This window comes from Vombatus ursinus, unplaced genomic scaffold (assembly GCF_900497805.2).
Source record: "Vombatus ursinus unplaced genomic scaffold, bare-nosed wombat genome assembly UNPS02014786.1, whole genome shotgun sequence".
Taxonomy (NCBI): Eukaryota; Metazoa; Chordata; class Mammalia; order Diprotodontia; family Vombatidae; genus Vombatus; species Vombatus ursinus.
The window spans coordinates 54,124,313-54,141,146 of NW_020954564.1; the positions used below are offsets into that span (position 1 = coordinate 54,124,313).

The following is a 16,834-nucleotide window of genomic DNA, read 5'->3' on the forward strand; positions in this document are numbered from 1 at the left end:
CATCCTGCAGCTCCAACATATCACCTGATCAGCTATGGTTATTGGTGGCTTTACAGGGGAAGGAGCAAAAGAAGCAGCTCAGAAGGAATACTGGGCATAATTAATGTTGGGGCAGGTTGGTGGTTCAGTGGACACAGCACTGGGCCTGCTATCAGGAAGACCTGAGTTTAAATCCAGTCTTGGACACATACTACCTGGGTTATGCTGGGTGAACCACTTAACCTCTGTCTGCCTCAATTTCTTTATCTCTAAAAATATGAGGATAATAATAACACCTACCTCCCAGGATTGTTGTAAGGATCAAATGAGATAATAATTGTAAAGCGCTTGGCACAGTAAGCACTACATAAATGTTAATTGCTGTTGTTGTTATTGCCTAGGAATGCTAGTTGCTTTGGCCACACATGCTTCCACACCATATGTGTTCTCTATGTGTGCCCTCTTCACACATAGTCCTTGGCCACATGTACATTCTCTGTACATGTTCCCTTTTCCACACATATTCTTTATGTGTGTGCTCATTCTCACCGGATGCATGGGAATCTGCAGGAGTATACACCCTTATGTGTTTTATGGAAATTCTCTCTTTTTTTTTAAATGTACCATACTTTAGTTTAATATCTTTTGCTTTGAACGACATATCCTCTTGTTGGTCTGACAAATGGAACATCAGTGTAGGCTGGTGAGCTCTTGGTTTGAGTGGAGGCCGACCCAACACACACCCTGAATGAGGAAGAGTTGACAGGGAGCCCACATATGGGAGAGTGGGTCATGGGATGTACTGTATTTGCTAGCACATTTTCAATTCAATTCAATTTAACAATTTAACAAGCATTTATTAAGCACTTTACTACACATAAAATTTTGGGCTAGGTGCTAAAGATACAAAAACAAAACCCAAATAGTCCCTATCCTCAAAGTGTTTACATTCTACTGGTGGCATACAACATGCACCCAGATAAGTAAATACAAAGTAATTTCCAGAGAAATGGGAATACAAACAACTGGGTGTACTAGGAGAAACCTTTTATAGATGTGACTTAAGCTACGCCTGAAGAGAGCTAGGGAATCCAAGAGGTAGAGATGGGAAGGGAGAAAATACCATAAATGGAAGATAGCCTGTCCAAAAGATCATTGTATATAGCAGGCAGCAAGTAGGCCAGTTTGACTAGGACATAGTGTGTGTTGGGGGAAGTAATATGCAACAAGTCTAGAAAAATAGGCCAAAAGCAGAGTGTAGAGGGCTTCTAATGCCAAACAGAACAGTGTTTATTTTATCCTATGTGGGGGGAGCAGGGCGCTGAAGCTTATTGAGCAGGGAAGTAATATGGCTAGCTCTGTGTTTGAAGAATATTAGTTTCAGGGGTAGCTCGTGGTGCAATAGATAGAGCACTGGCCCTGAAGTCAGGAGGACCTGAGTTCAAATCCGGCATCAGACAAAACACTTGACACTTAATAGCTGTGTGACCCTGGGCAAGTCACTTAACCCCAATTGCCCAAAAAAAACCCAAAAAACTAAGAATATTAACTTGACAACTTCATGGATAATGGGTTGGAGAATGGAGAGAATAGATGCAGGGAGATCAAGTCAGAGGCTACTGCAATAGTTCAGGTGAGAAGTGATGAGGTCCTGACTGGTGGCAACGGGTAGAGAAAAAAGGAGGGATGTGAGAAATCTGAAATCTTCAACTGCAAGATTACATAGGTATATGACCCTCCCTCTAAGCTCCTTTGTCTCATGTTATGTAGATGCTCTCTATTGTCCTTGTGAAAAATCATCATCCTCGTTTATTATAGATAACAGTTATTAAAGAGTTAGAGCCTTTCAAGGATGGGTTAACATTGTGTTATGTATAACTGTACCAAAGAGCTCATGTATTTATAGAATATTAAACAAATTTTCACTGTAATACTGACTCTGAAATCATGTAAATAGCTTACCATCTCTGGTAAAAAGGCAGGAACTGACAGAACCTTCATGTCCTTCCATCAGAGTTACGCAGGCTCCCTCACTTCGAAACCCTCCTGCATTTACGTCCCAGATTTTTAAGGTTTTGTCCCAAGCAGCTGTACACAAGAAATGGCCACTGAAGGTAAAACAGCAATCTGCAATAACATTGGAATGTGCTCTGAAACACATGTGAAAAACACAGACAATGAGAGTTATTCTACTCTGGTTAAAGCTCTTTTGCTATTCCAATCCAAGGGTCCTGAGGTAGATATGTCTTGGTTTGAATTTCCATAAGGTGGTACTTCTCTGGTCATTGAAACTCTAGAAAACAATTTCAGTCATTCAATCATCAAGTGCCTACTATGTATATGTATTCCTACATATGTACATGGTATATACCTGTATATATAGTTTTATTTTTAATTTAACTTCTACTGTTTTAATATATTCAATATTTTCATGTACATTTATATAAATACACACACATAGATATATAATCCTAGAGGCATTAGGAAGTCACTGGAGTTGGTTAAGCAGAGCAGTCATGAGATCAGATCTGTATTTAAGGAAAATTACTTTGGTCCTCACTGGTGTCCTCCCTCTGGGCTATCACATTTCTGAAGATCTGCAGATAAAGAGCAGTGGAAAACTGTGAACAATAACTAGTAAGTTGTTTCATAACCTACTGAACCCTTCCCCTTTTTCTTTCTTCATCTCTCCCTCTCTTCCGATTGTTGTGTGTATGCAAATAATAATCTTCAACATTTATTCAGTACCTACTATGTGTTAAAGTAATATCCGTGGAACTGAAGAAGATACAAAAATAAATAAGAGATGGTCCCTCCCATTGGCCCCTTAGATGGCTCAGGGGGCAGCCAGATGACTCAGTGGACAGAGAGCTGGGCCTAGAGTCAGGAAGAACTGAATTCAAATCTAGCCTCAGACACTTAGCTGCATGACACTGGGCAAATCATGTAACCTCTGTTTACCTTAATCCATTGGAGAAGAAAATGGCAAACCACTCCAGTATCTTTGCCAAGAAAACCCCACAGCGAGTATGGTCCATGGATTGATGGAGAATCAGATACGACTGAACAATAACAAACAAAACCCTCCCTTTAAGGAACATATGCATCTAGGTCCTGATTAGTATGAATAATAAATTCTACAAAGTAGTTACATTAATAAAATACAGTAATTGGTTCCAGCCCAATAGAGATATACAAATAAAATTTTAAATAAGTTCATTATCTGTTTACTAACATAATATAAGAACAAAGGATAAGAAAAATGTATTTCTAATGCAAATTTATTACAAAGTAATAGAGAAGTTATAGAAAGAAAAACTTTAAAAATTAAAAAATTACTGAATATGATACTTAAAGATAAGCCCTACACTGATAATTTGCAGAAAACATCATTATTGTTATTTAAAATATTTTACAGTATAGATTGAACTGTCTTCCCTTTAAATCTCCATACATATGCTGGCAGGTACAGAGAGCTTTATCCACACATCTTGACAAATTTTCATATTCTCACACAATGAACAAAGTGTAGAAAGATAATCTGAGACATTATCTAAAATCAGCAATGCTTTAAATATGTGATATTGTTGTCCTTGCAATATTTTTCAATAGCGGGGCTAAAACAACTTGAAAACCAATCTTTGGTAACAATATTAGTCACCCACAGTTTCTTATTTGCCCAACAAAGAAGTAGAAACAATTGATGGTTGTAGAGTCAGAGTGCAAGGATTTTGAGACCAATAAACATTAGTTTTCATGTAAAATACCTTTCTACATTATCTCCCAGTTAAAGGGTTAGGTGATTCTTAGACACTTTAAATCCAGACTGAGTTTTTTTTTCTTTCTAGAAATGTGTATTCTAGAAGGCATCTGTTTCCAGAATAAATTTGTTACATCCACATTAAAATTTTTTTGATCAGTATATCTACATTCTTTGATTACTTTCTTCAAAATGTCAGAATATTTAGCTGCCATGTCTTCTTTCATAGGCACTGGTTGCCTCTCTGATAATTTTAACATGATGCAATTGAACTCAATTTTGAAAATGATTGAACCAACCAACACTTGCTGTTTCTTCACTAACCACTTCATTTCCATTTTTCTTTCATTGCCTTAAATAAACTTGAAGCTTTTGTCTAAATGGCCTCTCTGTAAAGAGCAACGTGTTTTTAATTGATGTCTTCAATCCATCCCTTTCTATAACTATGATGCTTCTCTTTCTTGTAGTTATTTGCAAACCTCAAAAGCTGATTCAATTTTGCCTTTTTCTTTTAGCCTTTGTGTTTTACAAGATTCTGTAACATAGATTCAGGCATCCTGACATGTTGTCCTGTTTTAGAAGTTATAACCATATTCATGCATTAAATTACATCAAATTTGTGTTCTAGTGTAATAATGAGCCTCTTCTTTTTTGTGCTGCAGGTGTTTCCATCTGGAATATTCTTCCTTTTGTCCATTTTGTTAAGGACTCTTTTAAGAAAAATTTAACACAACAATATCATATCCATGGTTAATGATAAACATACACACAGACAAAGTAGCATTGTGTTAAAAACCCTTAGCTAATTCAAATGACTCTCATCAATTGAATTTTGGTTTATATCAAATGTGACCTGATATCATTTTATAATTCACACCTAAATTGAATTTTACATTATTCAAACTCATGTGAATTGTGATCTAGGTGTACTTTAGGTAGGGGTGGGGTGGGATAGGATTAACAAGTTCATAAATAACTATATTATAAACTAAAAGATGATAAATGCATGATAGATACATACAAAGCATATGTACCTGTCTCCCTAACTTTGGCTTTTTTCTCTCTGCCCTCTACCTATTTTGCTCTCCCTACATCTTTCCCTCTTACTCTCTTTCCCCATGTCTTACTTCTCTTATTGTCCCTATATCGCCTTCCCTGCTCAAGTGTCCATAACATTCACTTTTAAAATATATCTCTGGAGAAAGAAAATTAAATTAAGTTGCCTTTTATTTGTGTGTGGGCCTTGACACAAGGTGTTTTGTTGGGGAGAGGGAAGATGGAGGACATGGGCTTTAAGAGGCTCTCCATTCCTAAATATGACCTAAATAGACTTTTCAAATGAACCATTAAACAAAATTACAACCTCTGAATTCTGCAAAACTCAGCACTATTCATCAGAAAAAAAGATTAAAAAAAAAAAACTAGTTTCTAGAACACAATTTATGCTTTTGCCTTTTTATCCCCCCTGAAATAGCCTTTTGAAATGCACGAACTAAACAAGGCCAAAAGAAAAGACTAGTTAACTCTACAATAAATTCAATTTTGCAAACAGTAGCAGCTCTTAGACAAAACCTCAAAGTTCCATGACCTGGCAGGATATGAACAATCCCTAAAAGCTATACTATATACATACGGGATTATAAGCATCTTCACAGGAAACTAATCTGTACTTGTCATTAAAAAACAGGATAGAGTTGCCATTCCTAAATGAATTTCTAATCTCTTTCTCTTTTAAAATTTACTGAGATACAGAGAGAGAGAGAGAGAGAGAGAGAATGAGAGAAATGCACAAGACAATTTTCAACAAATACCCAAACTCCCTACAAAGTACATTTTTTGAAAACAGTTCAGCTAAATTGTTTAATAGCAACTAGGTGGTTCAGTGGAGAACATTAGGGCTTACAGACAGGAAGACCTGAATTTAAATCCAGTCTCAGATACTTACTAGTTGCATGACCCGGGAAAGTCACTTAACCTCTGTTTGCCACTGGAGAAGAAAATGGCAAACTACTCCAGTATCTTTCCCAAGAAATCTCCATGGACAGTATAGTCCATGAGATCCCAAATAGTCAGATATGACTGAATGACTGAACAACAAACTGATAATATGTGCCACTTTCCACTTTTGTATTTTACTAAACTTTATAGAAAGGATGAGTCCTTTAACTCTAATAGCATGGTGCCAACATTGTTTATTATATTTGCCCTGAGTTTATTGCTTCTTAACATAAATTTCATTGACACTATTGTTGTCTTTGTGTGTGAGATTTTTTTTTTTTTGGCCTCTTGATTAGTAGCTGGATTAAACCACTAGAGAAGCTTTCAGGAACTAAACTCTGAAAATATAAAGAATAACTCTTCCAATTAGGAGGGGGAGTTATCTAAAGAGAATCATATAAATACAAAAGGAACTATTATCAACGAACTTAAATTTTAAAAGACATGTAGCAAGAAATAAGTAGCAGGACAAACAGGACAGCAGGGCATAGCCAGTCATACTAACACTTGAAATAAGATGAGGAAAATGGTGAGAAAAATGATGGACAAAAAGGGTAAGGTTTTTTTTTTTTCAGTCGTATTGGAGAAATGAGGACAAAGAAGGGATAGGCCTGCTGCTTGGAATAGAAGGGATGCTGATAACTAACAATAGAGAGAAAGCAGAGCTGTTCAATTCAATTGGCTTCTCTTTTCACCACCAAGGAAAATGATCTCTGGACTAGAAAGAACAGAACAAAAATAGGTAACAGGGACCTGATAGTCAAGATAAGCACAGAAGCAGAAGGAGCACCTCACTGACCTTGATGAATTCAAGCCATGACACCTAAATGAATTCTTCAGCTACTGAAAAAAAAAACCCAGCAAATGTGATCACTAAGCTCCTGTGAGCAATCCTTGAAAAATCATGGTGAATAGGAGCATTACCATAGTAACGGAGGAGAGCAAATGTTATAACATTTTTTTTTAAAGGGGAAAGAGAAATCTGAAAACTCTTGATTAGAAAGCTTGACTTTGATTCCTAGCAAACATCTATTAATGAGATAGCTAATGAACATCTAGAAAAGGGAATGGTGATCAGAACCACTAAGGCTTCATTAAGGACTGACTGGTCATGCCATACTGACCTTAGTTCATCTTTTTTGAGAAGCTTGTTAAACTAGTAGATGAGGGGAGTGTTGCAATTTACCTAGATTTTAGCAAAGCATTTGACAAGATCTGTCATACTAATCTCATGGAAAAGATGGAAAGATGTTGATTTTTTTTTTTAGTTTTAAGGAGTCAGTGAGGTGATGTATTGGATAGAGTTGTCTGAACACAGTTCCTGAAAATTGTCTTAGAATCAGGAAGAGCTGAGTTCAAATCCTGCCTTAGACACTTACTATATGACAAGTCACTTAAATTCTTTCAGCCTGTTTCCTCATCTATAAAATGGCAATAATTATAGCACCTTCCTCAGAGTTGTTTTCTTTTTTTTTTAATGAGGCAATCTGGGTTAAGTGACTTGACCAGAGTGACACATCTAGCAAGTGTCAAGTTTGAGGTCAAATTTCAACTCAGGTCCTCCTGATTCTAGGGCTGGTATTCTATCTACTGTGCCACCTAACTGCCCTCTCAGAGTTGTTTTGACAGTAAAGTGAGATTATATATATATATGCGTAAAATACCTTGTAAACCTTAAAATGCTATATAAATGATAGGTGTCATTATTATTAATACTATAGTACAATTAAATGGATTTGGAACTGATTGGATGGTCAAACCAAACTATGCTTGGTAGTCTTTATGACTACAAAAAATAGTCATTAAGAGTTCCAAATCAACTGTCTATTGGAGTGCCCCAGAGAGTTGTGCTTGAACTTGTGTTCTGTAATATTTTAATCAGCTGTTTGGATAAAGACATAGACAGTATGATTATCAGATTTTAAGATGACAAAATAATGACAAAATTCATTTCGAAAAACAAAAGATCTAAACTATCAAGGAAATGGTTGAAGAGAAGAAAGGACAAAGGTAGATTAGCACTTCCAAGCCTCAAACTCTATTATAAAGCATCCATCAGCAAAGCTATCTGATATTGGTTCAGGAATAGAAAGATACATTAATGGAACAGACCAGACAAGGGAGATTCAAAAACAACAGAATTCAGTAACCTAGTGTTTGATAAAGTGGAAAACATAAATTACCTGGGGAAAAACTCCCTATTTGATTTAAAAAAAAAAAAAAACAACTGCTGGGAAAACTGAAAAGTGATCTGGCAGAAATTAGGCTTAGACTAACAGCTTACACCACACTCCACAATACATTCTAAATGAATACACAACCTTAATAATATAGATCATACTATAAAACAATTAGAAGAGAAACAGAGCATATGCATCTCACAGCTATGTGTAGGAGTTGAATTCTTAACCAAACAAGAGATAGAAGCAATTACAAAAGATAAAATAGACAACTTTGATTACTTGAAACTGAAAAACTTCACCATAGACAACATTAATGCATCTAGGATAAGAAGAGAAGTGGCCAAATGGGAAAAAGTCTTTGCATCAGATTTCTCTGATAAGGGTTTGGTATCCAAAATTATATATGTATATATATACATATGTATATATGTATATATATATGCCATTCCCCAATAGATAGTCAAAGGATATGAAGAAACAGTTCTCAAAAGAACTGCAAAGTATTTACAACCACATGAAAAAATGCTCCAAATCACTAAGAACAAGAGAAACACAAATCAAGACAACCCTGAGGTTTCACCTCACATAATGAAAATTGGCAAAAATGGTAACAGTCAATATTGAAGGGGTTGTAAAAAGATAGGCACACTAATACATTGTTGGTGGAGCTGTGAAATGGTACAACCACTTTGGAAAACAATTTGGAATTATTCAAATAAAGTGATTAAAATGCCAATACTTTTTGAACCAGAAATTCTATTACTGGGTTTATACTCCAAGGAAGCCATTGATAAGAAAAAAATCCACATATATTTTAAAATATTTGTAGCAATACTTTTTGTGAAAGCTAAGAATTGGGAACAAGGTAGATGTCCATCAAATGGGGAATGAACAAACAAATTGTGGTACATGAATTTAATGGAATATTACTATCCTATAAGAAATGGTGTGTGTGATATATACAGAAAAGCATGGAAAGATCTATATGAACTGATGGCTGAGTGAAGCAAGGTAAGTCAAGAAAATAATATATACAGAACTACATCAAGGTAAATGGAAAAAACAACTGCATATCAAAAAATCAAAAGTGAATGTAACAAAATTATACAGATCAAGCAGTACTCAAATGAAGAGATATGAGAAGATACCTCCAACCTACCCCTTCATGATGGTGGAAGGGGCTATAGGTGTTTTCAGACTTTTTCAATGCATGGATCAGTTGTGCTGCCTTTTTTTTCCTCTCTAAAAAAAACTTTTTTTCCTATGGGGTGACTCTCTGGGAAGGGGAGAGGAAGGAGACACATGGGATAACGATGGTGATGTATGAAACAGAAAATATCAATAAAAACTTATTTTTAAAAAATTAAGATAACACATAAATGAAGGAACAGCTAATACGTTGGATTATTAGATTCTATTTGGTTAGCATCAGGATAAAAAAAAGATTCCAACCAGCTAGAATGTTAGACAGAATAAGATAAAATTTAATAGACAGGAATGTTTAGTCTTACTCTTAGGCTCAAAAAATCATCTTCACAAGTACAAAATGGAGGAGTTGTTCTGAAACAGCAGATAATCTGAAAAATATCTGGGGGTTGTAGTGAACCAACAGCATCAATCAATCAACAAGCATTCAATAAGCACTTACTATGCATCAAGCATTTCACTAAGCAATGGGGACACCAAAAAAAAGGGGGGGGGCAAAAACACTGTCCCTGCCTCTGGGAGCTCACATTCTAACTAGGGAGACATATGTAAATAACCTTATGCGTATAATATATATACAGAGTTGTGGGAGGTAATTTCAGAGGTAAGACACTAGCAGTAGGGTAGGAATGGGGACCAGGCAAGACCTCCTGTGGTTGGGATCTGAGCCAAGGAAACTAAGAGGGAGAGATGAGGGGGCAAAGACTCTAGGTATTGGGGGGAGGGGGGACAACCAATACAAAGTCACAGAGTTTGGAGCTGGATTGTCATAGAGGAAGAACTACAAGTGGGACAGTGTAAAGGGATCTTAAAGTATGTGGAGGGGAGTAAAGTGTAAAAAGACTGGAAAGCAGCCAGGTTGTGAAGGGCTTTAAAATGCCAAAAAAGAGCTTTAGATTTGACCGTGGAGGTAATAGGGAATCACTGGAATTTACTGAGTAGCAGAATGACGCGGTCAGACCTGTGCTTAAGGAAAAACATTTTGGAGATGAATGGTGAGCATGGATCCAAGGAGGGAGAGACTTGAAGCAGAGAAGCCAATTAGAAGATTTATTAAATAGACAGGACAAGAGGCAAGGAGGCTCTGTATTAGAGTTGTGGCTACATGGGTGGGGAGAAAGGCCTTTGGATTTGGGGATTAAGAAGTCACTGATAACTTGCTGAGAGCACTTTCAGTTGAATGATGAGATTGGAAGACAGATTGAAGAAAGTCTAGAAATGAGTGAGAGGTGAGAAAATGGAAGCTCCTATTGTAAACAACTTTCTCCAGGAGTTTAGCTAAGAAGGAGAGCAGAGGTATAGCAGAGGTGTGCTGGCTCCAACTTGTACTGGCTTGTGAGAACTAATTGTTAAATTTTCAGTGTGAGTATTTACACCTTGAAAATTAGCAAATGCCACATCAAGGCTTAATGTATTGTTTTGTTAATTTCTAGACCTAAGAAAGTAGTGGAGAAAATGTTAATAATGTAAATTAAACTTAAAAGTATATCATGAATACTTTTTTTTCCTGGAGAGACAGTTGTTAAATATTTATCAGTATACCCCTGCATGTAAGACAATAGTCAAGGATGGTAGGATCAAATTAGAGGTTTTTTAAAGGATGAGGGAGACATGGCACATTCATAGGGAGCCTGGAAGTACCTACATATAGGGAAAGATTGAAAATAAAAGAGAGAATGGGGGTTATAACAGGGAAATCTGATAGAAAAAAGGCAAGGGTGTGGGACAAAGAGTACATGTAGAGGATTTGGTCTTGGCAAATTGAAGGACCATCTCTTCATCAGAGACAGAATGAAAGAAGAAAGATAGTGGAAAAAGACATTAGTGATGAGCTTAGAAGGAAGGGAGAGGAGAAAACTCTTAGAATGGCCTTGTTTTGTAGTAATATGGAAGCAAAAAAAAAAAAAACCTCCTGGAAGTATGACTACATTGAGAAGCATAGTGCCCAGGAATAAGGAAATAACAGTCCTGCTCTATTCTGCCCTGATCTAGAGTATTTTATCAGCTGTGGGAGTCACATTTTAAGAAGAACATTGGTAGGATGGAGAAGATACAATGTAGGGTAATCAGTGAATCAAGTTCATGCCATATGAACATCAGTTAAAGGAATTGAGGTCACTTAGCCTGAAGAAAAAAAGACTTAGTTGAAAATGTGATAGCTAACTTCAAGCAGGAATGTCACTTGGAGGTGAGCTGAGACTTGTTCTGCTTATCTCCAGAAGGTTACACTCAGAACATTACATGGAAGTTTACAAAGAGGCAAACTTTTGTATAATTTAAGGAGAAACTTTCTGAAAATGAAAACTATCCAGAAGTAGAATGGGCTGCTTCAGGAGATAATGGGTTCCTGCTCTCTAAAGGTCTTCAAGAAAAGACTGGATGACCACTTGTTGCATAAGGTCCCTTCCAACTCTGAAATTCTGGGATTCTGGGATTGAAATACACAATCCTGACAGACATCAAATACAAACATCTGTGGTAAGGTTGTATCTAATACACTGGCACACAATGTTTAGTCAATAATTGCATTCCTCAGTTAGCAGGGGTCTACGACAGGGAGAGTAGCAAGTACTAGTAACAAGTTACTTGTTCTCTTCCCACTACTCCTCCTGTACTGGGGGTTTATGTGATCTGGTCTAAAACGGCTATCAGCACATGTGATACTTCTCCCTGGATGGGATAATTCATTCATTTTCCCCTTGAATTGCTATTTCAAATTCATCTGAGTTAATAGGCACAAATAATAGGAACTAGGGCTGGAAGAGACCTTAAGAGATCTACTCATTTTACAGAAGAGGAAACTGAGGCCCACAAAGAAGTGGGCTTTTTACAATAACTCTTCATTCCTGATTATTTTGCTTTTAGTACAACTGGGATTGAGGATTGAGACTGGACCTTTAACGTCATTGGCATAGAGAATTCCCAGGTAAGGAAACTCCCTCCACCAACGTAGATCAGTACCTGCTCTGCCACTAGAGAACTGCTTAGTGCACTGAGAGCGGTTACATTACACACCTAACATGTCAGAGGTGGAACATGAACACAGGTCTTCTTGGTTCTGAGGTCCCTCTCTATCTACTACACTATACTATTTTTTATTGTTGATTAACAAATGCTTGTTGACTGATTAATTGATGGATAATTTCTTACTCATGAATTGTTAGAAGTGTGGCTTGAGCTGACACATCCCAAATCTTCACACTACGATCAGACGATCCTGAAGCCACTCGCAGGTTATCAGGATTAAAACAACAACTGGTTACTGGTCTGCTATGGTGAGCTAAGACAAGAGAAAAAATTACCTTCTGAAATACATTTCAAATTTATCTTATTTTGTCACATAAATTGCACATAGTAGTTATACTAATCTGAGTGACTTTTAATAATAATAGTGGACACTTGGTTAGTGCTTTAAGATTTGCAAAGCATTTACATACGTATTTCACTTGATTCTCACAACAACTCTTTCAGTTATGTGCTATTAGTCTCATTTTACAATTAGGAAAGTGAGGCTGAGAGAAGTTAAGTGGCTTGTTCAGGGTAAGACAACTAGTAAGTGTCTGGGGCAGGATTCAAACTCAAGCCATTCCAACTCTAAGTTCAATGCTGTGTCATCCAGCTGCCTAATACTTTGAAATATGTTCTTGGTCCTGTTACATGAAGTGTCATGCCAACTTTGCTAATCCATACATACATATCTAGATGAAATGAGAGAACAGGTTGTTCAGGAAAAAGTTGTTAAGAGTCAGAAAAAAAAAGGAAAAAAAACCATTTGCAAACAGGAAGTATACCAAATAGGCAAATACAAGGTTGAACTCAGTAAATATCCATGTTGCAGAGAAAACTTTTTTTTTAAACAATTAGCCTTACCTAGCCTATGATGTTAGGCATCAGGAAAAAAAAAATACCCAAATGCAAAGCTGAGTCATGCAAAACCTTTTAAAAATTGCACCTGAAAGAGAAATGTTATTCATCAGTATAATTGTGTTTTAAAGCTGTTTTCTTATGTTTAAATGTGTTTAAAAGAAGAAAAGGCATGACACCTTTAAGAATGGTTATGATAGAAGTAGTTGAGGTTAGAATTTTTTTATTCCCACTCCTAGCTCCACCCATGATTACTGGATCATTAATTGAGAGCTGGAAGGGGCCTCAGAAGCCAAGTAGTCCAACCCCCTCAATTAACTGGTAAAGAAAGTAAAGCCCAGGGACCCAAAAGTAGTGTCAGAAGTGGGAATTGAACCCAGATCTTCTAACTCTAGAACCATGGTCCTCAAACCTTTTAATTTCAAGAAAAGATGCAAAAAAAGTTTTATTTGCATCTTGGAGAGCAAGAAAGCTTTAGATAAGCAGTTGAGATTAAAGAAAAAGTACCATCTTTTGCCTAGTGTTTGCAGAATGTAAGCTCCTTAAGAGCAAATACTTTACTTTTTGCCTTCATGATCCCATATTTTTTTTTTAAACAACAATATTGTTCTGGTGGTGCCAGATGGTTGACAATTCATGGGATACCACAATCTCCAAAGAATTAAAGTTGTGGGCCAACCAAAGAGTCATAAAGAAACACATGGTGGGTACAGTATGTTACCAGTGAAGAATTCTACATAAGTGTAGCACAAGCAATACCAGTCATGAAATCCATGACCAGGAAAGGAGGTAGGCTGATCATATAGCAAGAATGAGAAATAAAAGATGCTCTTGATAACCTTATCATTTCCCATAGATTTAACTATCATCTCTATGTAGATGACACAGGTCTATCATGTCTAAATCTATTCCATAGATAGAGATATTCTGTCCCAATCTCTCCTCTGAACTTCAGTCCCACATCACCAACTGCTTTTAGGACTTCAAACTGAATGTCTCAGACGTCTCAAACTCAGCATGTCCAAAGCTGAACTCACTATCTTTCCCCGCAAATCCTCCCCTCTTCCAAATGTTCCTGGTTCTGTCAAAGGCACCACCATCCTTTTAGTCTCCCAAGTCTGTAATTTCAGCATTATCCTTGATTCTTCACTTTCCCTCATCTCACATCTCCATCTAATGTTAAATCTTGCCACGTCTACCTATACAACACTCCTTACATCCGACCCCTTTTCTCCACTCATTCGGCTATCATCTTAGTTCAAGCCCTCAACACCTCTCACCTGGATTATCACAATAGCCTCCTAATGATGCTCAGCCACAAGTCTCTCACCACTCCAGTTGACCCTACATGGTGCTGCTAAAGGAATATTCCTTAAACACAGATGTGGCCACAGCACTTTTTCCCTCAGGCAACTCCAATGGGTTCTTGATTGCTTCTAGGATAAAATACAAACGTCTCTGTAAAGCTTTGAAAGCCCTTCACAGCCTGATTCCAATTTATCTATCCAGCCTCACCAAACATTACCAAACTGGCCTTCTGTTTGTTCCTCCTGTATCACACTGTCTTGGTCCCACCTCATGCCTGGGATGCACTCACTTCACATCTCTCGTCTACCTCACAGAATTCCTCTCTTCCTTCAACATGCAACCCAAGTACCACCTTCTAGAAGAAGTCTTCTCTGATTCCTCCTCCTCCCCCAACTGCTGGTGGCCCCCCTCCAGAACTGTTTTTTTTTAACTTATTCTCTTTGTATTTATGCTGCATATATTCTTATTTGTACTTGTTAGCTTCCCTCATTATAACATAAACTCTTTGGCAATAGGGATTGTTTCATTTTATTGTATCTCCTGGGTCTAGCATTTGTTGTTATTCATTCATGTTCTACTATCGATGGGCCTTTGGATCATACTGTCCATGGGATTATCTTGGCAGAAACACTGGAGTGGTTTGCCTTTCCCTTCTCTTAATTCAGTGGATTAAGGCAAATCAAGATTAAGTGATTTGCCCAGGGTCACACAGCTAGTAAGTGTCTGAAGGTAGATTTGAACTCAGATCTTCCTGACTCCAGGTCCAGCTCTCTATCCACTGAGCCACCTAGCTACTTATTAAGTGTACTTAGTAGGCACTTAATAAATGCTTGTTGATTGATTCTTAAACTGTCCCAGTTGTAGTCTCAGTAAATTCAGACTAAGTTGTAGTCTTATAAGCTTCCTTTTTAGGGCCACCAGGAATGTAGCCAATCTTCTGCCAGTCAATGGAAAGCTGCCCCTCTAATTCCACCAGTAACATGGGCAGACATACCTTATATGTCTCTTTCTGTTACTTTCTTTCTTCCGTGAGTTCATAAACTCGGTTGGGAGATAAGTAAATGAGTCAAGAACCAAAGTCCCTCCCCCAAAGTGTTTTTTTTTTCCATTTAGCCAATATTTATTAAGACTTGTAACATATAAACTTTGATATCCTTGGGGAAAAAAAATCTAACTATAAGCTCCTCGTTCTAACTACATTTCCTCCAAGGTCTTCTTATATTCCCTTTTAAGTCTAACTTCAGTTCAATTAAGCAAACATTTCATTCCGGATGTTTAAGGCACTAAACTAGTACTAGGTATACAAAGACAAAAAATAAAATACATTCTATCACTCTTTTTCTTTTCTTTTTATTGTCCATATGTGGTGTATGTCCAAGATCTATTATATTTACCCACCTATGTTTTCCTGTGTCGATTTTTAGTTCAAATTCTTTTGATTCACTATGGATCTCATTTAGGAGGTTCTGCAGTATTGAATCTATCAATCAATCCACCAACCAATAAGCATTTACTAATCACCTATTTTATGAATAACACTATGTTAGCTGAGATACAAGAATAAACAATGAAACAATGCCTGCTCTCAGGGAGCTTACAATCGGGCATACAATCTAATGAAAGAGCACCTGAAGGCTTCATCATCTAAAGGAAATTCATTCTCCATTTGGACTCTGCTTTGGACATACTCCACAAAGCTGGCAAATACTTTTGATGAGCATATGTTTCCCTGTTTTATGTCTCATTTGCTATTAAAGAATAGTTGAACAAAGTTATCTGTATTACTAGGTCTAAAAAAAATTTTGTGATCTTAATATATGCACATTAGATATTTCTTTAAAGGAGATCTTTTAAAGCTTCATTATGCCCTACTGAATAAAATGCTTTGTTATCACAATGGGATTTTGCTTTCTTTGTACTTTTCATCCAATTGTATAACTCTAAAATTATGATCTAATGGAAAAAATAGTTTGCTGTAGAAATCTTGAGAGATCAATTTCATTTTTTTCTATTTGTTCTCAATCTGGTTTCATCCTTAAATGCTTTCCCTTGAAACAATAACTGGAGAGATAGTGGGAAAATATCTTTTTAACACCAATACTCTTTCACTGACACTGTATGGCTATAAATTATGAAATGCCACAATCTCTGAGTAATTAAAATTGAAGATCACCCAAAAAGCAATGAAGAGATTTATGATGGGCATAAATAGTGTATTACCAGTAAAGAACAGCATAGAAGAAAATCACTGCTACAAAAACACTGGAAGATTGTATAGCAATATAAATTAATCATGCAGCAAAAATATGGGACAGAACTGTAACTAGGGGGTAACTGGGTTTTTTCTCTAAGGTACCAAATTTGGAGAGTACTGATATCATTTTATACTTTGTTCTTTGTTTGTGCTAGGATGAGATCCCTCCCTCATTCCCCCCTCCCTGTCCTATAGCAGCTACTCCAAGAATGTCCTCACATGGATGTCCCTGGTTTCTCTCTCTCTCTCTCTCTCTCTCTCTCTCTCTCTCTCTCTCTCTCT

The 16,834-nt window shown here is 36.8% G+C and overlaps 1 protein-coding gene across 1 annotated transcript in view; it reads right to left on the reverse strand.

Annotated features, from left to right (window-relative positions):
* The window catches only part of LOC114047403 (WD repeat-containing protein 88-like), a 57,132-nt gene that overhangs the window by 13,948 nt on the left and 26,350 nt on the right, over positions 1-16,834 (reverse strand). The window contains exons 6-7 of the mRNA XM_027868231.1: positions 12,277-12,406; positions 1,942-2,129 (exon numbers count right to left, since the gene is read on the reverse strand). Of these exons, the coding sequence (XP_027724032.1) occupies positions 1,942-2,129; positions 12,277-12,406 (318 nt within the window). The remainder of the gene's footprint in view (positions 1-1,941; positions 2,130-12,276; positions 12,407-16,834) is intronic.